Source organism: Equus asinus, chromosome 16 (assembly GCF_041296235.1).
Source record: "Equus asinus isolate D_3611 breed Donkey chromosome 16, EquAss-T2T_v2, whole genome shotgun sequence".
Taxonomy (NCBI): domain Eukaryota; kingdom Metazoa; phylum Chordata; class Mammalia; order Perissodactyla; family Equidae; genus Equus; species Equus asinus.
Window position 1 is genome coordinate 42,256,984 of NC_091805.1, and position 25,302 is coordinate 42,282,285.

Genomic DNA, 25,302 nt, shown 5'->3' on the forward strand with positions numbered 1-25,302 from the left:
GGAAGCAGCCTTGGCCGTGCCCTGCTCCCCCGACCCCTGTCCCCGCATTGTTCCCTGGCTAGGGCACTGCTGAGGAGGCCTTAGTACAGTCACTGCAGAGTCATGTTCTACTTGAGCCTGGAGTAGTACTGACTGGTCAACTTAGTTGGCCTCTCGGCCTTGCTCACCTTAACCATCATAGCTCTACCCCTTATATAGCATCCACTATATTCCAGGCAATGTTCTAAGCATTTTATACATAGTAACTCGACTTTAAAGAAGCCCTATGAAGAAGATGCCATATTATCCCTGTTTTACAGATGAGGAAACTGAAGCACAGAAAGGCTAATTAACTTACCCAGGGTTGCAGAGTGAGCCCGTGGCAAAGCCGAGATTTCAACCCAGGCAGCGTGTCTGCAGAGCTAATGCTCTAACTGCCCCTGCTCCCCAGCTCCGCCGTAAGGGCTGTTGTGACCCTTCTTACTCCCTGGGGAGAAGTGCCCAGCACCAGCCAAGGGAAAGGAGATTTCCCACCGCCGAAGGGCCTGGGGAGAGGCTGGGACGCTGACCCGGGATTTAGGGCAGTCACAGAGACGAGTGCTGAAGACTAGAGTGGGAGTCACTCATGCCTCTGCTTCCCCTCACATGGGGCAACCCTGGAAAGGCTTCTCCTCCCCACTCACACCCCTGCTCTGGGCCTCCCCCGTCCCGTGCAGCCTGGTCCTCACATGAGGAAGCATCCTCTGGACTTCCCAGTTGGCACTGGGCAAACCAACACAGAGAACCAAGGCAAGGAATAGATTTACATCACACAAGGAGGAAGGAAGGGGTCTGTTCCCCAGCTATATCTGGGGCCAGAACTCTTCCCGCCCCAGGCTCTTCTCTGTTCCAGGTTTCTGGCTCCCTTCAGTGTCCTCCAGAAGCTAAGCCACTCTGGTCCATGGGGCACTTTAGACGTTTCCTCATCACCACTGCCTCACTTTGGACTGTCCCTGACGGGTCTGTCTCCCTGGCAGTCTGTGAGCAAGGAGAGCATGTCATTCAACTGACCGGGACAAGCACAGGGCCCAGCATGCAACAGGCACTCAAAAATGCTTCCTGCATTAACAGCTGAATACAGATGGCATAGCTTTTCACTTCCTGTTTCCAGGTAATGCTCTGCTCCATTTGCTCTGAAGTCATGCAAAACCAAAGACAGGAAGTGGGCCTGGACCGCTGGTTGGGCATGAGCAGACACATCATCCTCTTTGTGATTCTCTTTTTCCGATGAAGGTTAGAACAAACTTTCATTCTAGAAGGGTCCTCAGCTGAGGGGTTGTGACTCTAGGGGGTAGGCAGGGCCTCAGGAAGCCAAAACTCACTGTGGATAAAGTGCTTCTTAATTTCTAGGTTAGACTGTGGTCTAACCTAGACTAATTTCTAGGTTAGACTAGGTCAGCTCTGACGAGTTCATGAAAGCAATCTGAGAGAGCCTGTCCTGCCCAGGCTGAGGAGTCGGTGCCCAGCCTGCTGGTGGCCAGAAGCTTGAGGCAGAGGAAAGAGCTGGGCCACCGATACAGACAGCCTCCCAGCAGTGCCTGCACTCCAGGGGCAAAGCTTCTGGTGGCATGGTCTTGAGCCAGCACTGGTATTTCTGTAGCTGCAGGCACAAGGGGGACAGCTAGCTCTCCTCCACCCAGGGGAAGGGGTGGCCTCAACATCGACATCAGTAATTTTCCAAAATATTGAATGTTGGCTCTTGGAAGTTCCCCAAATACAAGGCCTCCACAGCATCCCTGGGAAGCCAGCTGGCTGGGAGCTACCAGTCCCATTTAAATGATGGAGAAACCCAGTCCAGCAATTGCTGCCCCCACCGCCCCCTAAAAAAGGGCATGACTAAAAGGGCAGGCTGCAGTGCAGAAGACCCGGGGGGCAGGCTGGGAGATGGGCCGGTCAGGGGTCTAGCACACCCTGCCCTCTCTTCAGCAGCTTCCAGGAGCACCAGGACAGGAAAGCAGCCCCAAGCTTCCAAGACTGCTGCTATCCACCCCAGTGAACTTCCCAAAGAGCCGTGGCCATTTGGAGGAAGAGAGAGAGAGAGATGGGGGAGTGAGAGACAGAGAGAGAAAGGGAGAAGAGAGGATGGTAGGGAGGGAGAGAGATAAAGGGAGAAAAGAAAGAAGGAAAGAAAGGAAGGAAGGAAGGAAGGAAGGAAGGGAAAGAAAGAAAGGAGCCCTTTGTGATACAAGTCAACTCTCTAGAAAAGATCTCAAGGGGAAATTCCTTGTCAAATAATTTCAAGGAAATGACATTTCCACAACCAGCAAATGAAGATTTCCTCCCACTTCCTGCCATCCATCTCATTTCTCTCTTTTCAGTCTCTTTCCTCCCACCCTTGATTCATTCTCCTGACAAGCAGGGTTCCTCCAGTACTCCCTTCTGCCCTCCTCGGGGTCAGCTGAGTGCTGCCTGCTGAATGATGCTACATTAGGAAATCACTGAAACCCCAATCTCGGATTGTTCCAAATTCCTCTATGCCTCCCCCAGGACCCAGCTCCGGACATGACTCCACCAGTAGTCAGCAGAGAGAACAGTTGCTAATCCAACACGGGACCCAGAATTTGTTCACACCAGGCCTCACTCCTGAAGCACCCCCCAAACTATGCCAATTCATGTGCAACTCTGGAGAAGATGGCTTGGCCTATCTGGGCCTCCATTTGCTCATCTGAGGCAATATGGGCTGGAAAAGCTTCTAGTTCTGTGGTTCCAAAACTCTGTGCCCATCGATGGACACACACAGGCTTGCATGGGTGTGAACAGCTAAGAAGCTCCATGCAAATGGACCCCATCCTGTTGGCTTGGCCCTGAGATCCAGCCAGGACCTGCCTGCCCAAAGTCTCCCAGCCAGCCAGCCAGACAGGGGCAGTGGGCAGGAGTCTCCGTCCAGTGCAGGAGTGAGCACAGGAGATACTGCCCTAGGGAGGCCCATCAGGCACGCCATAAGCTCTTCCAGCCTCGATTTCCCCCTCTCTGGTGGTAGGGCTTATCTGAGGTCAAGCAGATTCACAACCTCCCCTTTTAAGGTCACAGAGAAGAACAGCTGTGAGTCCCACTGTGGAGTCGCGGTTACCCAGGGCCTTGCTCATCCCTCTGCAGCTCTATGCAGCAGAGCTTCCCAGCATCCCACAGTCTATGATTCCAAAGCATTCTTTCACAGCTAAGCACTTACTCTGTACTGTTCGTTGCCCTAGAGACCCCAGATGTCAGCCCATTTGACCTCACAACCACTCCTTGGGGAGGGGCTTATCATTGCCATTGTACAAATGAGGGAAGGGGCTCAGAAGGATTAACGGCTTTGTCTAAAGTCACACAACAAATGAGTGGCAGAGCTGGCACTAAAATCTGCCATTGGGACTCCCAAGTCTACTGCACCATGTTGTGCCGTTGCTTAAGACCCATGTGAGTGGACAGATAAGAACAAGAAGAAGAATACAGCACTTAGGACCTTCAGGTCCTGTGCTAAACACTTCACAGACATCGTCCCATCCAGTCCTCAACACCTGGGTGAGCAGCATAAATTAACGTCTCCATTTTATAGATGAAGACACTGAGGCTGAGAGAAGTTTGTCCAAAGTGACACAGCAAATGACTGGGCAGAGCTGTCCAGGTCAGGTAGCTTGTAAGTGGTGGAGTCAGGGTTCAAACCTGGGTGTGTAAAGAATTTCAGTCGAGGGGGAACGAGGATCCAAGCCTTGGGCTGACAGGCAGGATGGCTGCCTTCTGGAGACAAAGCTGGGTTTTCACATGGGCCTCAGTGAGCCCAGGGTGGGGGAGGGTTGGCGAAGGAGGGATCAGGTAAAATTTGACTTCCGTCTCAACAAGTCAAGAGCTTTATCTCCTCTAACCTCTTATCAGTCCTAAGAACTGTGGTGTCAACACATTATCTTAAACCGTTATTGTACAGGGACCACTTGACAAAACACACCCCGGGGGAAGTAAGACTTCAACCTCCTTCCTCTGGCTGGGCTGTTCTCTTGCCTTCCTTCCTCCAGGCTCTGAGCATCCATCGCTGCCCCACACTCCTTATCTCTAACTGCCCCCAAGCCCATGAAAGCAGGGACCATGTCAGCATGTCAATCATCATATCCCCAGGTTTAGCACAGTGCCTGGCACATAGTAGCCAAATGGTGCACATTTGTCAAATGAATGAATGATTTTCTAATGGCTTCATTGGACGCAATCACTATTAAGTGGGTACCTGTGATGTGCTAGGCGCTGTTGATTCTGAGGCAGGTGAACGTGGAGGAAGTCTCAGTCCAGGGGGGAGCAGAATATAACTATCAGGACTATCTAAATACTTTTTAGAATAATGTGGAGAATGAATGAATGACACAACTTTCTCAGAGCCACCATGAAGGAAGGAGCCAAGTCCAGTGGGAGCACAGGAAAGGGAATCATTGATCTGCCTGGAGTCGAAGGCTTTGCTGGTGGAGGATGCTGTGTGATTTCAACCTTGAAGGACAAGGAGTTTGCCTTAAATACAAACGGGGAAAGAAGCATTCCAAGCAGAGGGACCAGTATGAGCAAGGGCTTGCGGATGTACAATTACTGCTTGGGGCTAGAGCAAGTGACAAGAGATGCCCCTTCTAGACAAGGTCACGTGTCATATGGGCCATCATACCATACCAGGCCCTTGATATCCACCGTTTGCAATCAAGGGGATTCAACCAACTGCAGATCAGAAGGCCTATGATGATTGTGTCTGTATTGAGCTCGGACAGACTTTTCTTCTTGTCGTTATTCTCTAAATAATACAGTATAACTATTTACATAGCATTTATATTGTATTAGGTATTTAAGTAATCTAGAGATGATTTAAAATATATGAGAGGGTATGCGTAGGTTCTATGCAAATACTATGCGGTTTTCACAAGGGACCTGAGCATCTGCGGATTTGGGTTTGCGGGAGGGTTCCTAGAACCAATTCCCCCACAGATATCTAGGGATGACGTTTATCCTGGGGGAGTAGGGGGTGGGGTGGAGGGTGGCCTCACAGAGAGATTGAAATATTGATCACAATAAATTTTTGGAAGAGAGAAAAAGCTCCTGACATTGACTTTATAATTAATAGGCTCATCTTACTAGGCTCTTTTAGATTCATTCTCATGTAAAGATAAAATAGAATTAATTATCTCAGTGAAGGCATTTCTGAAAGCATCAAGGGAAACCTAGGACCCAGGTGCGAATCACCCCAGGTTTTGGCAGTCAAGAGGGAGCGGGTACCAGCCAGCATTTACATCACCCGAAGGTCAAGTGCCCAGAGTGTCTCCTGGCCCATAGGAGAGCCTCCCAACTCCTTGTCACAGGACACAGTCCTTCCCCTCCTGGTCAGGTAGCTAGCCTCGCTGTCTGTACCCTGCCCCCAGGATGGGAGACAAGAGGCTGGGTGGGCTGCTTGGGGGCTGCACTGGAAGGAAGAGGCTGCCTGCGAAGCCGCTGACGCAGGCTGCACAAGGTGCTGCAGCCTGCACAGGCGGGGCGGCGGGGGGGTGGGGGGGGGGAAGGAGGCCCCAGTTATCAGCGCTGGCCCCTGCTCTCAGTCTATTTCCTGCTTAGATTTGGGAATTTTCAGGCCCAGAGGGAAAGTCCCTTGAGGAGAATATTAGAAAGAGAGCACTGGATCCGCTTGGAGAGCGCGGAAGGAAAGGAAAAGCTCTGTCCAAACCCGCTCGTGGAACAGGGGAGGCGGGGAGCCCGCGTTACTTTCCCCGAAGGCTTCGGAGTCGAGCACGGAAAACAGGGCGACTGGGACGACAGGCGGAGAAGACCAGCCCGAGGGGTGGGGGAGGGGAGGCGGTTCAGTGGGCCTCTGGAGTGTGTGTGTCTGTGTCAGTGCGCGCGCGCGTGTGTATGTGTGTGTGTGTGTGTGTGTGTGTCTGGCGCCTGTCCAGGGTGATTTCCCGTAAACCACATGCCCCACAAAGTCCGCTTAAAAGGCTGTGCCGAGGAGCTGGCCAGTGGAGTCGGGCTTGGGGAAAGTGAAAGTTTGCCTGGGTTCTCTCGGCGCCGCCGTCCGTCTCTCCGCACTCCGGGACAGCGGCGCGGCCCTCGGCCAGGGCGCGGGCTCTGCAGCAGCCGGCGAGCGAGCGAGCGAGCGCGGGCGGCCAACGCGCCCGGCCGGGACCCAGCTGCCCGCATGACCGCGCGGGGCGCCGCCGGGCGCTGCCCTCCCACGGTAAGTGGCGGCCGCGGCGCGGGGCGCCGGGCGCGGGGCGCGGGGCCCGGCCCGCCTGGGGCACGAGCTCCTCGGCCGATGCGGCCGCTCGGAACCGACTGCCCCGGCGCGCCGCCTACCGAGGCTCTCCCGCCGCGGCCGCGGGCTCCAGTTTCCTTCCCATCTTTGCGTGCGAACTGCCTGGGGCCCCGGGTGCGCTCGGGCTGGAGCCGCACTGGACCCTGCAGCTGCTCCCGGGGCTGCAGCACTTCCCTGGAAAAGGGAAGACTGTTCACCCCATTGCACGGAGGGGCACACTGAGCCACCCGCTGGTAGGAGAGAGGGTTGGCAGCCGCGGGCAAAGGCTCGGTGTCAGACAGGGGAGTCCCTGCCTTTCTCCCTTCTGACCGACCACCGCGCCAAGCGACAGGCGGAGGGGCTGTGCCCTGAGTGGGGTGCCTTTGCAGGTGGGCATCTTCCTCAGCAGCCGCCCACATACTTCCAGGCCCTTCTGGGGAGTGGGCACTTCTGGATGGGGAAAGTTTAGGCGTCATCCGGCTTATAGAATGCCAAGGTCTGTGCCCAGGAACCTGCTGGCAGAAGGAGGGAGACCGACAAGCCACTACTTGTTCCAGCTCACAGGCAGGAGCTGTTGGGGACTCTGGTGGCTGAATCAAGTCTGTTTTGGGGGGACCAGAGCCCAGGGCTGAATCTTTTTTATTTGCAGGATCTCGATCAGTCAGTTGAGGAGATCCTGGGCTTGGCAGTGGTAGAGGAAGGTGAAAAGAAGGTTTGGTGATGCGCAGTTGTGGACAGGGACGGGGCTCAGGACTGCGTGGGGAATATCCTGTGCCAACAATAGGCAGTAGCTGCTGTAGCTTCTAGAAAGTGCAGGGTGGCACTGTTAATGAACAGTGAGTGTTCTCCCCATGGGTTTGCTTCTGAGGAACCTGGAGGACGATGGGAGGAGAAACCCCCGGGGAGAGAAGTGGAAAAATATTTGGGAGGTGAGGTAGGGGGTTGCAGGTGGGATGAGAGGGAGAAGGAAGAGCAGCTCCACAGGGGAGGAAAAACCCAGCTGAGAGAGAGGAGATAGGGTTGAGAGGGGAGAGTGGGAAGGGTAAGCTGATAGGCAACAAGACAAAGATGAAAAGGGGGCTGGAGGTGAGACGATGAGGAAAGTACAGGTGGAAAGAAGAGAGGGCTGGTTTTAGACAGAGGCAACCTGAGGGTCCACGCATGCCAAGGTCTCTCCAGGGACCTTGTTGATGGGGAAGAGGGAAGAGGATGGGAGGCAGGTGAGGATGAACAGCGCGGCTGTGATGCCCCAGCATCTCTCTGAGCCTGCAGCAGAGATTCCTTCCTGGCTGCCCCAGAGGCTGAGGCTAGTGGGTGGGAGGAAGAAAGGAGTGGGAGAAAAGCCAGCCCAGCCAGATGCAAGCTAGAGTGTTAACCCTTGGGTGCCTGTCCAGGTCCTCCTCTGAGGCAAAACTGGGGCCCCAGGTGCAGGGGTGGTCCCCTTTGGCCACCTTCAAAGTCAGCCTCCCACATAGTAACTGCGCTCTTCCCACACCGATGCCTGAAATAGCTCCCAAGGCCAGGCAGCTCTTGGAGTTAAGCATTGCCCTCACCTTGCTGTCCTCAAACATCAAATCTTGAAGTGCCTGTGGCAGGGTTGTCTTCCTGAGCATCCCCTTCCCCATGGGCCCTTTCCTTGATACCATTTACACTCGGGGTGCTGAGCCCCAGGGGCAGCCTGCTTGGGGCAGACACATACCTTCTGCAGGGCCCACTTTCCTCCAATGGGTCCTGATCCGGAGGTTCCTAAGGGCCTGGGAAGCCATTCCCACCCAGGGCTACCTCCTCAACTGCCCAACAGAGTGTGAAGTTCCCCCCACAACTGTGCTCCCTCCTCCACGCTCTCCCTCCCCCGGGTCAGGCCAGGACCCTCACTGGATCCCTGTGTTGAATAGCACTGGGCCATCCTGTGCCTCTTCCCTCCGAGCCTCCTCTTTCTTCTTTCTGCTATCAACTTCTCCCCATCTTTCAAGGCCTCATTGAGGCCTCTTCTCCCTGGTAAGAGCTGGCAAAGCTTTGGGCTTTTAGTTATATGTAAATCAGCATGTTGTTGTGGGCTGTTTCATAGTCTCCCTGTTTTTCCCATGTGCTATTTATTTGTGTATTTGTCTCATCATCTGGATTACTGAGGCAGAGCCCAGAGCCCAGGAAGGTGCCAGCTCTCACCCCACCCTGACAGCATTTCCCTGAATCTGGGGGCACCAGCTGCTAGGAGGCGACCTCCGACTGGCAAAAGAAAGCCCAAGCGACTTTCTCTGCCTCTGGCTGGAGAAGGGGGGACCTAGGGCTAAGGGGACCTGAGTGAGGAGGAGGGAGAGGGGAAAGAAGGGGATGACAGTCCCCAGCCAGTCCCATCACTCTAGGGGTGAGCAGCTACTGGGCCAGGTAGGTGCTGAGCTGGCTGGCTGGCTGCAGAGCCTGATGGGTTCTGCTAGGCAGGTGCCAGCTGGGGATGGTCTAGAGCTGGCACTGCTGCCTCTGATTAATTGGTTGGGCTCCTTTTGACACACACCTCCAGAGTTCCAAAAGGTCTGTGGCATGGGATACATTCCCAGTGAAACTGAGTTTGGGTCCCTGGCTTTTCCAGTAGCAGAGCCAGACCTGTGTGGAACCAGGTGGGAGGAAGGGCTGGGCCCAGGGAAAACGTCTCTGGCTTGAAGTCTGGAAGCTGGTGCATGTACATGAACTTGAGAGGAGTGGGAGGCTCACAAGATGCCTGGCTCAGTGTTTGATGTCGCAGGGACAGAATAATGGGTAGATGCTAGTCCTGCGCTCAAGGAGTTTCCTGTGTAATTGGAATTTAGACTGGTAGGCACACCTCCCATGTCCTCATTAGAAGTTCAGTGTGTAGTAAGTCTTAGCCTGGGTTAATCAGGGAAGGCTTCTCGGAGGAGATGACATTTGGTTTGTTATCAAGGGAGAGCAAGTTTGTGCCGTGGCTGTTGAGAAATCCTGAGAAAGCTGGATTTGGGGAACGCTGCATCCTGGGGTGAGGGGCAGAGCCTGTAGCATTGTAGGTATGAGGTCCTTGTTTTTCCATCCTCAGCAGGGCATGGGGATTCCTGGGGAGAGTGAGAGCTGGGGAGAAATGACACCCTCTCTATCACAGACATGGCTGTGCCCCTGGCTGCTGCTGTTCTGTCTCCTGGTGAGCAGGACTATTACCGAGGAGGCGTCAGAGAACTGTAGCCACCTGATTGGGAACGGACATCTGCATTTCCTGCAGGAGCTGGTGAGTGTGTGGCCATGCCTACCCTACCTACATCTCACTGGGGAAACTGAGGCAGGAGCCAGGTAGCAGGGTCAAAGAGAGGGGTTGCAGGCGGAGAAATAGGGCTGTGGAGGACATGGCTCATGGTTCCCACCTAGCTCCACTGACGCTCCCCTCATTGACCTTCTCAAGGTCAGGGTCTCTGACCCCCAACCCTGAAGCCCTTTCTGACTCCCCTGCAGGCAGTGGACAGGGTGGGTTTCCAGCTGGTTGCCTGGGTTAATGATTGCCTAGAATGTCAATCGCGGGCTCCGAGAAGGCTCGTGAGGCCTGCTCTCCCTCAGTGGGATGCTTCCTCTGAGGAGCCAGCCCAGCCTGCCTGCTGTGTCCAGATATTGCCTCCCGCTCCTGGACTCCCAGATGTACCGCCAGCCTGGCACCAGAGCCTCAGCTGGATTTGGCGGAGGGGCTCCTGCTTAACTCCCAGCCCTCTGCCCTCTCTTCCCTGGCTCTTGCACAAGCCCTGGGGCTGGGATGGCCTGCTCACTCAGGCCATGAAGCAGCCCGTGCCTCATTCTAATGGGGCTGGCAGAGTCGTCAGCTGTTCCAAACATAGCTCAGCCGGACAGAATCAGGATGCTGTCATGGCTGCTGTCCTGCTCAGAAGAGAATTTACCATTCCTCTGGCCAGCCAGGAAGGGTAGGGTACCACTGGCTAAGGCTAACTCCAGGGCCCTGAGCTTAGAGCCTGTAAGCAAGGCCCCCTGCCCTTCTTATCCCTATGGTTTTCCTCCTGCATGTAGCTGGTGTAGCAACTCAAGGTAGACCAAGAGCCACAGCATCTCTGAGGCTTAGAATCACAGAACCACTGCTCCAGGGACCAACAAGGGCTTTAAGATCATCTAACCCCAGCCCCTACAGATCCTGAATCTCCAGAGCTTGTCTAGCCTCTAATTGAATTCCTACCATGACAGTGAGCTCACTACCTCCCACAGGAGATTATGTCCTATATCTTCTATTAGATAGTTCTTCCTTATAGCAAGATGTCATCTGTCAGATTTCATGGAGTGGGAGGTAGAAGGAGACTTCTTATTCTTCTACAGCCCTCCCCTGGGCATGTGGAAGGCACAGATCTTCCCCCAGCCTTGGCTCTGTCTTTCCAAGTGTGGTTGGGGGGAAGGTAGATGAGGATCAAACCTTTATCCACCCAGAAACTCTCGTCCCCATTCTTAGGCAAGCTCAGTCGAACTGCAGACACCCTGCCACCATTGGCCTGCTCTCTCTTACAGATTGACAGTCAGATGGAGTCCTTGTGTGAAATTTCCTTTCGGTTTGTAGACCCAGACCAGTTGGTGAGTTGTGGCTGTTTACAAGGCCTGTGTGTACTTTCTGGGCTGGGTATATGTGAAAGCATGAAGGCAGCAGAAATCCCAGAGCTGGGCAGGGTGTGGGTGTGAGGATCCCTGGGTGCTCAAGTCTGGGGCGCCAAGGTGTAAGGCTCAAGTCCCCTGCAGCTCCCTTCTCCTGGCCTGGCATATATCAAGTCTTAGGATGTGCCAGGCACTTTTCTAATTTAATCCTGACAGTATCACTATGTGGTGTACTAATCTTTTTTATTGTCCTCAGAGAGGTTAAGGGAGCATAGCTAGTAAGTGGTGGAGGCCTGATTTGAACCCAAGCAGGCTGGCTCTAGGGCCGAAGGCAAACCAATGCTTCTGTGTCACATGCTTTGCTTAAGCATGACATCTCCATCCAGCAGACCGACCGGCAGCCAGGGAGTCAGTCCAGCTCTTTCCCTCTTCCTCCTACCCCACACCCAACCAGATACCAAATGCTAGTTCTCCCTCCCAGCAGTTCTGGGTTCTGCCCCAGCCCCACCCCATCAGTTGCTTGGACAATTTCAAGAGCCTCCTAAATGGCCTCCGTGCTTCCTGCGCACCTGTCATCCTGCCACTAGGGGGAGCTCTTGGAACCCCCCCCAACTGGTTACCTTTATTTCCCTCCCCCAAACCTGCCAGGGGCCCCTCACTCCAGGGGAAAGCCCAAGTTGTTTAGCCTGGGGTTTACAAGCTCCAGTCTCCATCACACAGCCCCACCCACTACCCCCATTCCCTGCTCCTTCCTGCCTTCAAGCCTTTGTACAAGCTTTTCCTGATGCCTGTAATACCCTTCCAGCTGCCCCCACCCCGGCCCTTAGTCCCCATCTATTCATCTTTGTGCCTCATACACAATCTCTGTAATGCCCAGAATTGCTCTCATCTCTGAGCTTCTGCACACCTGACCCATACACACTTCTGTTGCAACTGGAGACCACCTCGTGGTCCGAAGAATAACCTCAGGATTTCATTCACTCACTCACGCCTTAACAAGCATTTACTAGGAAACTTTTGGACCAGGTGCTAGGAATACAGGGCTAAAGCAGAGTCTCTGCTGAGGCAACCACCATCTCCATATGGAGACTCAACACTGAGGATGTTCTTGGGACCCTGAGATGGTCTCCAGTACCCCTATGGCCTGAGGAGAGACAGAGACACAGAGAGAGACGTTCCCTAGAACCCTCCCTGCCTATGCACCCCCATTCTGATTAAAGCCTCATCTTCCAGAAATCTGAAGATCTCTCTAATCAGAACCCACATTTCCTTCCCTCTACCCCAATCCCTAGCAGCGCTGGATCCCAAAGAGAGAGGATAAAAGACCAGCCGAGGGCAGCGTTCTCCTTAGAACTGGAGTGGTGTGGCCCCACCCCTCAGGGGAAGGGGTAGGGCAGGCTACAGCCCTCCATCCACCTGGGATGGGGGGCATCTGTCACAGAGCCTGGGTTCCCAGCCTGCGTCAGCCAGACCGTAAACTCTAGGTTCTCGTTTAACAGAAAGATCCCGTGTGTTACCTTAAGAAGGCATTTCCCCTGGTGCAAGACATAATGGAGGACACCATGCGCTTCAAAGACAACACCCACAATGCCAATGTCACCATGCAGCTCCAGGAACTCTCTCTGAGGCTGAAGAGCTGCTTCACCAAGGACTATGAAGAGCAGGACAAGGTAGGAGTGTCCTGGCGCCAGGAGCACCGAGTAAGGGCAGAGGGCGCCTGTGGTGGTACCATCCCTGCCCATGTGCACAGAGTCCATTCACTAGCCTCACCCCATGTCATTGTTCACTCACTCTCTCATTTATTTATTCATTCCACAAACCTTTGCTGAGGACTTCCTATGCAGGAGGCATGGCACTAGGCCTTGATGATGTCTTCGTGAGTAAGACACCATGGTTCCCGGCCTCCTGGGGCTTATACTGTAATTAAGCGATGTTGGCAGCCATTAAACAAACAAGGACACGAGTAAATTGAATTATAAACCATAAGGACTATTTATTCATTCAACAAATAATTAACGAGTGCCCATTGTGTACCAGGTACTGTTCTTGACACTGGGAAATTGTTGTGATCAAAATGGACAAAAGTCCCCGCATTTGTGGAGTTTACGTTAGGGGGTGGTGAGACAGTTAATGAAATATGTAAGTAGAACATGTTGTGTGTAGGAGAACAAGGACTGCTTTGCAGAAGAGTAAGCCAGGGAAGGGGCTACCTGAGGGAGGCACCCATGAAGAACTGCATGGGGCTCTGACAGAGAAACGGGGCTATAATTGAAAAGAAGAAAAAGGCAGGGAAAACTTCTGAGTAAGAAAATATTAAGGTCCAAAGATGAGCAAGAGTTAGGAAACAATAAGGCCAGTCAGAACATTCCAGAACAGGGAACGCTATGCACAAAACCCTAAGGTGAGCAGGAACGTGTACAGGGACCCAAGGGATGGTCGCATGGCCAAGGCAGGGAAGCGAAGGGGAGAAAGGAGAGGAGGCAGGAGCCAGATCACCTGGGGTCTTAAAGATGTGAGATTTTCTCTAAAGTGCGAGGGACGCCATGGTGAGCAGGCGAGTGACCTAATCTGACTTACACTGTGAGACCATTCTGGTTGCTGTGCAGAGAATGGACTGTAGGGAGAAGGGATGGAGATGGCAGACCAGCAGGAGACGCAAGTCTCGGCCAGAGATATTGGTGGCCTGGGCTCGGGTGTGCGGTGAAGGTGGAGGCAAGTGGACGCGGTCCAGTCAGCGCGGAAAAAGGAACAACAGGACTTGGTAGTGCAGTGGCCAAGAAATGCTGAGGGAAGGGAAGAGTCGAGGATGGTTTTGTCTTGATCACCTAGAAGTTCCAGTGATGCTGAAATGGGGAAGACAAGCTGGCAGAGTAGGTTTGGGGGAAGAGCAGGGGTTCCGTTTAGGGTACTTTGAACTTGAGATGTTTGTGAAATGGCCAAGCAGAGATGTCAAGCAGACAGCTGGATATATGGGTCTTGAATTTGGCTGATGATATACAGATGTAAGAGGTTTCAGCACGGAGGTCATCTGTGAAGCCAGGGGACTGTGTAACATTGCCCACCGTGAGAAGAGAAACAGGCCCAGGAACCGCAGCGTTTAGGAGTCAGGCAGAGGAGGGGGACCTGGCAAGGAGACTGAGAAGGAGCAGTGTGAGGGGTGAGAAGAAAACTGGGAGAGTGTGGCTCACTGGACCCATGAAAAAGTGTTTCAAGTTGGAAAGAGCTAGTAACTTTATCAAATGGGGTTGAGAAGTCAAGCAAGATAAGGGCTGACAAGTGTCCTCTGGATTTGACAACATGGAGGTGGTGGATCAGGGCGAACAGAACAAGAGGAAGTGGAGAAAACACTGGAGGAACATGGCTCCAAAAGGCGCAGAAAAAAGAGAGAGGTAGCTGGAGGAAGTACGGGATTAAGGGAGAAAACATTTTTTAATAAAAGAGGCGTTAAATCTGTGGTTTTCCAGTGTTAGGATTCACTGGAACCACTTGGGGAGCTTATTTAGAACACAGATTCCCAGTGTAGGCCCCTAGAGAGTCTGATTCTCTGGGTCTGCGGGTGGGCCTAGGAATCTGCATTTTAACAAGCCACCCACCCTAGCACTCCAGGAGGGAGGGAGGGAGCCAGGGAAGCTGGAGGAGCTGCCCATAGCAAGAGTCTCCTGAGAAGACAGCAGGGAAGGGGTTCCAAGCTCCTGAGGAGAGACGGCGCAGCCACTGTTGAGACAGGTGGGCTCTGACGGCTCCTGTTTTCTCTATGAAGCTGGGGTGAGGGATAAAGGAGACAGACATTTATGAAGAAAGGCCAGGGAGTACCAGCTTACCTCTTACCTACAACACCCCTGACGAGGAGGCTGGAGACACTGTTTGACTTTACAGATGAGGAAATGAGCCCAAACTGGATAGTCCCTTTGGCGAGTGTCACCTAGCTGCTGAGGGATGGAGCTGAGCCGGGTCTGCTCATTCGTACACTCATCATCTATCTGGCGAACATTTATTAAGGGCCTTCTATGCACAGGCTGCGGGCACACAGCAATGCCTTCAAGGACTCCATGGCCTAGTGGAAGCCCATAGTTCTTCCCTTTGCAGCTCAGTTTAAGGAAAAATTTGGTATTTGGAAGTCAGCAACAAGTATGCCATAGATGAAGCCATGGGCAGGCATGGCCTTGTCTGCTGTGAAAGGACAGGTGGGCCAGGACCGAGCCCTGAGGAATGCTAGTGTTTAGAAGTCAGGCAGAGGAGGGGGGCCTGGTAAGGAGACTGAGAAGGAGCAGCTCAGAGGTGGGAGGAAAACCAGGAGTGTGTGAAGCTTCTCAGAGTTCCAGTGAGTGTGGGGAGCCTGGGTCCCATGAGCAGACAGAGCTGGAGCAGCCTCTACCTTCGTTCCAAGACACCAATGCTAGAGAAGGACCCGCCGCCCCGGGGCCTGCTCCAGGCCATTTTCCACACCACAGCGGGATGATCTTTCTAAAATTTGAGTCTTATCATGCCACCACCCACCTCTCCAACAACCCCTGAGATGTTTTTTCCTTGCTCTCTGAATAGGGTTGACAGTTCTTGACATGGCCAACAATGCCCTGCTGGACCCAGCCCTTGCTGACCTCTCTTTTTGCATCTTCCACCGCTCTCTTCCTAGATGGCTGTGCTGTAGCCACTCTAGCCTTCTTTTAGTCTTTCAACATTTCAGGCTCTCTCCTGCCTCAGGGCCTTGGCACAGTCTGTCCCCACTGCCTGAATATCTCTCTCCAGCCCTACCTCCTTTCCTGGTTAACTCTTGCTCATCTTTTAGTCGATTCCTTGGTGAAATTCCCCCTGAGCCCTCATTTAGTTCCCTCTGTTGTACATTGCCAGATCATTCAGTACTTCTTCATAGGACCCACCACATTGTAACAACGTATTTAATGTCAATGCCCTGCTGGACTGAATGTCCAACTTGGCCAAGGACCACCTCTCTTGTTCATTGCGTGATTCCCAGGTAATTGCCATATGTCTGGCACATAAGTATGTGTTAAATGGATCTGTGAATAAATGACGTATCTCATGACCTTAGGACCTATTCTGCTGCAAACCAGGGGAGAGAGAGGGAGAAAATGAAAGGGAAAAAGAAGACAGATGTGAGAGAGGCCAAGGGAGTTTGAAAAACAAGCTAGAGACATGGGGCCAATGCTCATCCTCACCAAAGGGGGCCCTGCTCTCCTTCATTCCAGGCCTGCATCCGAACTTTCAAAGAGACACCCCTCCAGTTGCTGGCAAAGATCAAGAACGTCTTTAATGAAATAAAGAATCTCCTTAAAAATGACTGGAACATTTTCAGCAAGAACTGCAGCAATGACTATGCTAACTGCCCCAGCCCAGGTAAGCACCAAAAGGGCCAGCAAGTGGGGCTGGTAGGCCGGCGGTGGCGGGGTGGGGTGGGGGGTGGGGGGTGGGGGCAGTGGGGGGGGATGGTGGGATGGGGAACAGAGCAGGGATTGGGAGGTGAGATGGGGGCTGGAGGAACCCCCGGGAGGCAGCCTGGCTGCTACTTGTGCTCCTGTGTGTGTAGACGTGCTTGTTTTGTGTACATATGTGGCTTCATGTGCCTCTGGTGGTCCTGGGCACATGTCTCTTCTGACATGTGTGTGCATGTACACTTACATATGTCTGCATGTCAAGGCATCAAGAAGCATCATGCTCGTGGCTGTGAGATTAGGGAATGGAAAAGGGCGCCCCTCTTGGAGAGCCCTGTGGGCATGGAGGCTTTCTCCACCGGCTCTGCAGGCTGGCTGAACACCTGGGGGGTTCCATGAGAGAGAGAGGCTCCATCTGGGAGTCAGGGCCCTTCTCCAGGAGCCCTGCTACGGATCACCAGGATACCCTGGCTCCAGAAGTGCCCAGGATGCCTTGAGTGTCTCCTCCAGGGACAAGGCTGGATTCGAAGGCTGAGCATCATTCAAACTCTCCCAGTGCTGGCCCAGCTGCACATGTGTACCCTGCGTGTCCTCGTCTCTGCGTCCTGTGCCATGTGCCCTCCTACATACAACCTTGCTCCCCAGGGCACGGTCTGAGGCCCTGCGACCTGCCAATGGCCAAGTCCAGTCTTGTTGCTTCAATTCCAAGGTCTCAAGCCTTGGCCACGTTCCAGCCCCAGCCTGTTCCCACCTGTGGCTGTGGCTCTGTGGCCCCTGGCTGTGCATGAAACCACCTTGCTGCTTTCCAACCAACACAGTGTCCTTGGGGCTTGGATGTCTTGTCTTAGTGCTGGAGGCCACTGCTCAAGCTCCTGGCTCGCTGCTGCTCCCCTCTGGCTTGGTGTCTACCCAGCTGGAACCCCAGGATGGGCTGTTCTCTGGTCTTCCCTGACCTTGACCCCCAGTCTGTGTGTCTAAACCTGTTCTTTGCTCTCTGCCCGTAAGACCCTGCAGTTTGCACCTTCCCTGCCTAACGCCTGTGTCATGAGCATCGGCTTCAGTCCTGTGCTCTCCTCAGCCACGGGGCTGAGTTAGGGGATGAGGGGACCCCCAGACCCATATCACCCTCTTGACCCCCTCTGGGAAAGCTGTGCTGAAGGCTGGTGACTCTATCTTCTCCCTGTCTTTCTCTCTCCCTCTCTCTGTGGTTCTTTCAGATGTGGTGACCAAGCCTGATTGCAACTGCCTGTACCCCAAAGGCACCCCTAGCAGTGACCTGGCCTCTGTCTCCCCTCAGCAGCCCCTCACCCCCTCCATGGCCCCTATGACTGGCTTAACCTGGGCTGACTCTGAGGGGACAGAGGGCAGCTCCCTCTTGCCCAGTGAGCAGCCTCTTCGCACAGTGGACCCGGGCAGTGCCAAGCAGCGACCACCCAGGAGCACCTGCCAGAGCTTTGAGTTGTCTGAGAGCCCAGGCATGGAGGGCAGCCCTGCCACAGGTTCACCTCAGCCCCGCCCCTCTGTCGGGGCCCCTGTTCCTGGGACAGAGGATGTTCTCGACTCTGTGTTGGAGCCTAACTGGGCCCTAGAAGAAGCCTCCGGAGTGGCTAGTGAGGGTCCGGTACCCCAAGAGGCAGAGCTTTCCTCCTCCAGGCTGGAAGGAGGCAGTGTCCAGGCAGAGACCACCAGACCCAGCGACCTCCTCTCAGCATCTTCTGCATTCTCTGGATTGGCAAAGGGCCGGCAACCGGTGGATGTAACTGGCACCCCAGTACCCAAGGTGGGCCCTGTGAGACCCACTGGCCGGGCCCAGAGTTACAGACCTGAGAAGACAGATGGTTCGTCTGCCCCACCCAGAGACCACCGGGAGCCAGGCTCTGCTAGGACCCCATCACTGCGCACACAAGGCCTCAGCCGTCCCTCCACCCTCTCTGCTCATCCAAGGCTTCCCAGAAGCCACTCCTGGGGCAATGTGTTGCCCCTTGGGGAGCTGGAGGGCAAGAGGAGCACCAGGGATCGGAGGAGCCCTGCTGAGCTGGAAGGAGGACGAGCAAGTGAGAGGGCGGCCAGGCCTCTGGCCAGGTTTAACTCCATTCCTTTGACTGACGCAGGCCATGAGACGAAGCACGTGGGACCTGCTGACCCCCAGCTCCCCGGGTTTGTCTTCCGCCTGCTGGTGCCCAGCATCATCCTGGTCCTGCTGGCCGTCGGAGGCCTCCTGTTCTACAGGCGGAGGCGGCGGGTAAGCAGAGCCCCGTGAGGGAGAGGAGGGCGTCTTGTGGGGGCAGTGGCACAGCCTGGGTAGAGGAGCAGGTCAGAGGATGACTCGGTTTGGCCTGGGTTCTTCAGATGCTGAGAGACAGGAGGCTGACTGAGCACAGAGGATGGGCAGTTGAAATGAAGGGTTCTTCAAGAATGAGGAAGGCTCAGACTGTTAGGTCAATGCGAAGAGACCCGTCAGAAGGGAGTGGGAGAGAATGTCTTTGGGCTCTAGTGAGGTGAGGACTCAGATGGGAGGCGAGATGGAGGGGGAAAGTGAGGCTGTGTGTGTCAGGGCAGGGTGTTCACCGGGAGCTCTGCAGAGCCTAGACCCCCTAGAACAGGCGACAGGCTGCCTGGGCAGAGGAGACGGGACATCGTAAGCAGGGAGGTCTCAGGAAGCTCCCCTGGCCCTCTGGCTGATCCCTACTTCTCAGTAGCTGGGGGAGTAACTCTCTCATCGACTCCCTGGGCAACCCTGTCCCCTCACTTTCCCCCAGCTCCTCAGTGAGCCTGCTCTTTCCTGTCCCCAGAGCCATCAAGAGCTTCAGACAGTGGATGTCCCCATGGAGCGACTAGAGGACAGGTGAGAGTTTTAGGGGGCAGGGAGGGCGGGCTCTGCGAGGCACCAGGGGCCTGTCTTGGTGTCTGTTTCCCCTTCTTTGTTTGGGGAGATTTTCTCTCACTTGCTCTGAGGAAATGGAGCTGAGAACAGGATGCAGGGTGGAGAAGAGGGGCACCTCTTCTTTCCCAGATGTCTGGGCTGCTTCCTGACGTCTTCTTAGGGTTAGGCAGTTCTGTGTCTTCTAAATCTGAAAGGGCTGGAGCACATGTTGGGGGAAGGGGGTTGAGGAGGAAATTTAGGGGGTCCCCTGACTCCCTGGCCCCTGCTGAAGTCTTAAGCCAGTTCTGTGTTCCGCCCGCAGCCCCCTGACCCAGGATGAGGACAGACAGGTGGAGCTGCCAGTATAGATGGAATCCTCAGGTAAGATGCTGATTCAGATCTCTCTCCACTCCTTAAATTAGCTCCACCCTTTCCAATCACCCTAACTTGTTGGCAATGCCGCCAACTCCCCTGAGGCCCACACACTTGACTCCCTCCCCTCTCTCCTACTCCCTTTTCCATCCACCCCCAGGGCCAGCCAACACTCTCCCTTCTGGGTCCTGAGGTCTCCCCACTGCCTCACCATTCCCTGCACCCTGTCTCAGGCCGGGCACTATTACCTCTGCAGTGGGTTTCTTTTTCTGCATTGGGCTTCTAGTCTTATCCCCACCTTCCATGCCAGAGCAACCAAAATCCTCTTGCGTAAGGTTTTTACTCTCCTGGGGAATTTCAGTAGCTCTGCGTCACCACCACTTCAAACCCAACATTGTCTGCTTGGCTCCCAAGCCCCTCCAGCGTCTGTCCCTCACACACATCTCTTGCCAGTTCCCCTCTGTTTACACCCTCGTTTGACCCTGCCCCCCAGCTAAGATCATTTCTGCCTCCCTGCTTTTAGATTCATGGAGCCATAGAACCTTAGTCTTGGAAGGGCTCTTAGAGGTCGTTTGGCTTGGTGTCCCACCCCACAGGGGCCTCCCCTTTCTGCATCCCTGGCAGGGAATCAGCCAGCTTCTAGTCATACACTCCCAGTCCCAGGCAAGCTCCCCGCCATCTCCCAATAGCACCGTGAGGAAGTCCTTACTCATGTGAGGCCTCCCTGCCCCCTCCACGCTGGTCCTCCCTATTCTTCTGGGAGCCCTCTGATATGTCCCCTTCAAGACTTCTCTAAGCTAAATGTGGCCAAGTCCCTCAAACATTCCTTATATGATATGGTTTTCAGACCCCTCACCATCCTGGTCGCCCTCCTTTGGACACACTCGTTTGTCAATGTCCCTCTGAAAATGTGGTGCCCAGCCCTGGACACAGTGCTCCAGATGTTGTCTGACCAGCTCAGAGTACAGTGGGACTGTTACCTTCCTTGATCTGGACGGTATTCTTCTATCCGTACAGATTAAGATTGCATTAGTATTTTTTTAACAACTGCATCACCCTGTTGTCATATGTTGAGCTTGTTAAAACCCCTGGTTCCATTTCCCATAAACCTCTGTCAAGCCAGACCTTCTCTATCCTGTACTTGGACAACTTAATTGTTTAACCAAAGTGCAGGAGTTTGTATTCATCCTTGTTAAAGCCACCTTGTTGGTTTCTGCCCATCATCCAAGCCTATTGAAATTGTTTTCAATCCTACTTCTGTCTTCCTAGCCCTCCCATGTGTGTCTCCCGCACCTTGATGAGTGCCTTCTAGTGTCCTCGCCCACATTGTTGATAAAGACGTGACCCTTATTTCTTCTGGGCCCTGGCTCCCTGATTCCAGGTGGCCCTTGGCCCTCCTCCCTTCCTGCCCTTCAGCCCACAAGCAGCCCACAGGAAGCTTCCTGACTGTCCCCCTCCTCCCGCTGGCTGCTCCTGCAGTTCATACTCCTCAGCTAGTTTGTATTTGATTAATACTATATCAATTTGCACTTATTTGGATGTTGTTTTTATCCATTTTAAATTCTTACTTTGTGTGTATATGTACCTTCTGCACCCCTAAGAAGGCTGTAAGCTCCTTGAGGGCAGGGACTGTGTCTTCTATATTTTTGCATTTCTTTTTCTATTCCGGGTTCTGATACAGAGAGCGCTTCTCCCTACTTGCCAAGAACTCAATAAATGTTGACTGACTGGCTTCAGCGCTGACTGACGAACTGATCTTGGCCAGCTGTCTCCGACTGACCAGGCGTCTGGCTCACCAGTTAACCAGCTAACTATTTGACTCTGACTGACTGGCTGACCAGCTGGCCAGGTGACACTGACCAACTGGCTAGCTGGTAACTACCTGACTGGATAGTTGTTGATTGGTGAGCCAACTGGCTAATTGACTAGCTGGCTGATTGCCTAATTTGCTGATTAGCTGACTGGCTGGTGACGCATTCAAGTTTCCCATCATACCCGGTGCCATATGCAATCAAGCACCTTAGGGCCTTCCCACGTGTGGAGTGACAGGTCTAGACCACTCCTAGAGAGATAGGGGATCTGGCAAATGCTCAAAACCAGGGGAACTTATTTAGAAAAGAGCGAAAGTAACACATGTGTGATCCAGGGGTCCACCTTGTCAGTAGGGTGGACTAAGATGGGCGAGTGGGTCAGATGGGACACTGGCAGGGCTGTGAGGATGACCCAGACTCCCTCTGGACTGGTAAGCAAAGGATGGACCTAGGTCCCTGGGGACTTCGTGGCTCATTGCTGCACCACCCCCACTGATTACCAGCTTCTGCCCTTGGTCTTGGCCGTCTGCCCCATCTCCTCTGCACTCCTAATCTCCTTTCCCTGCCTGCCTATTCTCCGGCCCTCCCAAGCTTTCTTCTTCCTCCTCTCATGATTGTACTTAGAGAGGGAACCCAGGATGTGGCAGGGGCCACATCCAGACCCCCCCCTTTGGATCAGTGTGTCCAGCCCTAGGGTGGTCTCCAGGCCAGTCACCATGAGTTTCAGGGGGATTTAGAGCCAGCCCCAAGACTAACTGCTGCTCTGACGAGAGATATGAGAGAGGGACCCTCAGGAAGAAAACAACGGACACCAGCCTCTCCACTCCAAGGAACCAGGAGATAGGGGCAGGGAGCTGGAGTTCACCCACTTGGTCCTTCTTCCCTCCTGGCACCAGCAGGGCCTGTGGCCCGGCTGTACCCAGCCTGGCTCATGTCCAGTTTATGATTCCCCCTTCCTCTCCCTCCAGAACATGGGAACGGGCTGGGTGCCAGAAGCTGTAGTCCCATCTTTCCTCCTTACCCATCCCAGGGTTTGCCAGTAGGGTCTATAGACAGACAGGGAGGCAAGCTCCACACAAGATCCAAAGTCAAACTGTTGGATGGAGTCCAGGGGATTTCTGCTCTGGGAACAAAGCGTTCTGAGGAGGCTGGGCAAGGGGAAAGGATGGGGGAGGGGTGGGGAGAGAGCAGGACCCAAACTCCCATAGATGATGCAGGGAGGCAAGTCCCTTGTCCCATCCAGGAGGAGCCTGGGTTGCTTAGAGATTAGCATGCCAGATGGTAGGGCAGGAGTTTCCTTTTCCTGGAACCACCTCTAATTCTTCCTCTTCAGTTACCTCTGCCCTGCTGTCACGTGTGGTGACGCTTTGTGATAAATGGTGTGGTGGTGGGAATGAGAAATTCCTCTTCTTTGCTAGAATTAGCAGGATTCATTCTTGGTTCATTGGACCAAGGCCAGTGAGATGGTCTTGTTTGAGGAGGGGTCTAAAGACACTCAAGTGCCTCCTTCCCTCCCTGTCAGATTCCTCCACTTGAGCAATGACAGCCCCCCCTAACCCCACCGCCTGCCTGGCCTGTTCAGACTTCCACCGGGCCCTGTTACCTCCCCCTGTGGTCCCTGGTTCCCTAGGAGGAGGTAGGAGGTGAGACTAGTCTGTCCAGTGGCTTGGGCTGCTGCCAGAGAAAGCTGCCTGGTCCCTTGCGGTGTCTGGGGTGGCTGAGAAAGGGAGGGAAAAGATGGGAGGAAGTCCTGCCTGCAGCACCACCAACAGCCCACAGGAACGCTACACCTCCTCCACTCATGTCCTCAGCGACCCTCCTTCTACTCCCACTCGGCTGACCAGCCTTTCTTTCTCTCCCCTACAGCTGGGTGTGCAGGACAGTCTCTCCATGGGAGGAGACATTGTGGGAGCATCCGCCAGCACCCCTCCCCAGCCATTCTCCTGGGAATGTGGCCTGCCCACCATGAGCAAGCACTCCTGCCTGCCAGGACTAGACCAGAGCAGCCAGGCTGGGATCCCTCTGCCCTCCACCCTCAGACTCTGGATTGACTAAGAGAGGGCTGGAGGATGCCCCCCCACGCTGCTGATGTTTATCGTGGGCCCTGGAGGCTCCCATCTGCTCGAGGGAGGCTGGCAAGCCTGACTGAGGACCATCTGCCCCCAGGGGCTGTGTCCTCTTCCCACTCCCCTCAAAGCCACCACCTGGGCCAGGGACCCAGAAGCCTGTGGGATGTGGGAGAGCAGGGTGGGCGCTGAGGAATGGAAGAGCCCTTGTGCCCAGAGGACCCGCCTGGTGCCAAGGGATCCCAACACCGACAAGCAGGGACTTGTCTCCAGAGAGAGAAGCATGATATTCACAGGGTGGGACAGCGTCGGCTGGATTTCCTGTAAAGGTGTGCAGCCCAAAAGATAGGAAGAGAAGGCCCCTGGGCCTGCTGGTCTGCACTGACAGCCCGGGCGTCTACAGCCTCCACTCACCTGAGTGCCCTCTGCTGGTTGCCAGGCAGAGGTGGGTAGGCCAACCCTGCCCTCAGGACCTGCCTGGCTTGGCTCCTGATGCCAAGGGGAAGGTCAGGCTCTGGCCTTGCCCCACCTTCCCTCCAGCCCTGCCAGAACTTCTCTGGGAGGCTGCGCAGAGGCTCCCCTCATGAAGGAAGCCATTGCACTGTGAATACTGAACCTGCCTGCTGAACAGCCTGCCCCGTCCTTGCCCATGAATGAACATCTGTCCGTCCTCCCACCCCTCTGGCCTCTCCCCATTCTCCTACACTGAGTGCCTGAGCCGGCCTCGCCTGTCTGTCGACTGAGGGAGCCCCTAAGCCCTGACCTTCTGCTGACCCGGCCGTTGAGTCTGCCGGGGGTGGATCAGGGTGGGAGAACTGCCTGGGCTGCCAGCTAGAGCTGGTCTTTAGGCTGCGTTGCTAGAGCTGGTCTTTAGGCTGCGTTGCTCGCCCAGGTTTCTGCATCTTGCACTTTGACATTCCCAAGAGGGAAGTGACTAGTGGGAGGGAGAAGGGGAGGGGAGGGCAGAGACAGACACAGAGAAAGGCTGCAGGGTGAGCTCTGACTGAAATGGGTCTTTGAAATTATGGGTATGACCCTGAGGTTGGGGGAGGCATCTGCACCCCTGACCCCCAACCCAATCTCCTTCCCCATACCAGGCCCCTGACCCAAAGACAGCCACAAGGCTACTGCCGGCAGGCGCCCAGAGCTGAGCAGGTTGTCCCTGTTAGCAGCCGGTTAGGCAGTGATACCCTCCAGCTCTCACCCCACCCCCATACCACCATCTCTCTGACCAGGCAAGCCATGGCCGGAGAGGGACCAGGAGGGCCCAGGCATCTGCTTCCAAGTCTGCCTTGAGGGCCTCAGCTTTCTAGGCCAGCCCATGGCCACGGCTCTGAGAGCTGGGCAGCAGGTAACAGGGCTGCCGATTGTCCTTGATCCTTCTGTGCTGCAGTGTCCCTCCTCTCCTGCTGCCCTGGGCCCTCCGCTGAGAGACCCCGACCTACCTGGCCACTGGGCTGGAGCCCATGACCTTCCCTTCCTGCCCTTGAAAGTGAGAGTCCACTGGCCCCCACCTCCCCTGCCTTGTGGCCGTCAGCTGAAGGAGGGACAATGGAGAACTTTCCTGTGGGGCGCCTTCTTCTAGTCATAGACTCTTTATTTGATACTAGAATATATGTATTTAAAAGTGGAAGAAAAAAACACAGAAAGAAGTCATTCCTCCCCTACCCCCTACCCTTAAACATATAGTATTTTAAAAATCAAGAAATCAAACCCAACCCATTGCAGAAGCTCTCTGTGGGCGCTTGGTGACACAGGAGTGTGAGGGGCCCCAGAGCAACCTCTGGGTGGCTCCCCTGGCTACCTACACAGCAACCCTTTCTTTTCTCTGAGAAAGCCGAGAGGGAACATTGGCTCACGCACTGTGAGATTTTGTTTTTATACTTGGAAGTGGTGAATTATTTTATATAAAGTCATTTAAATATCTATTTAAAAAATAGGAAGCTGCTTATATATTTAATAATAAAAGAAG

At 54.4% G+C, this 25,302-nt stretch overlaps 1 protein-coding gene and 1 pseudogene across 12 annotated transcripts; one reads left to right on the top strand and one right to left on the bottom strand.

Moving 5' to 3' along the window:
• The window catches only part of LOC123277542 (L-lactate dehydrogenase B chain pseudogene), a 134,754-nt pseudogene that overhangs the window by 86,127 nt on the left and 23,325 nt on the right, over positions 1–25,302 (bottom strand).
• Positions 5,573–23,246, top strand: CSF1 (colony stimulating factor 1). Of its 12 annotated transcripts, XM_070487001.1 has the most exons (10): positions 6,054–6,193; positions 9,168–9,267; positions 9,360–9,482; positions 10,751–10,813; positions 12,331–12,501; positions 16,036–16,183; positions 17,436–18,460; positions 18,978–19,063; positions 19,404–19,462; positions 23,131–23,246. In XM_070487001.1, the coding sequence occupies exons 4-9, from the start codon at positions 10,763–10,765 to the stop codon at positions 19,447–19,449; spliced, it is 1,527 nt and encodes a 508-aa protein (XP_070343102.1). In that variant the 5' UTR covers positions 6,054–6,193; positions 9,168–9,267; positions 9,360–9,482; positions 10,751–10,762; the 3' UTR covers positions 19,450–19,462; positions 23,131–23,246. The 12 variants fall into 12 exon arrangements, with proteins under 12 accessions (XP_044604981.2, XP_044604979.2, XP_044604980.2 ...); XM_044749046.2 differs by lacking the exon at positions 9,168–9,267 and having other exon boundaries at positions 5,573–6,193; positions 18,330–18,460; positions 19,011–19,063; XM_044749044.2 differs by lacking the exon at positions 9,168–9,267 and having other exon boundaries at positions 5,650–6,193; positions 19,011–19,063.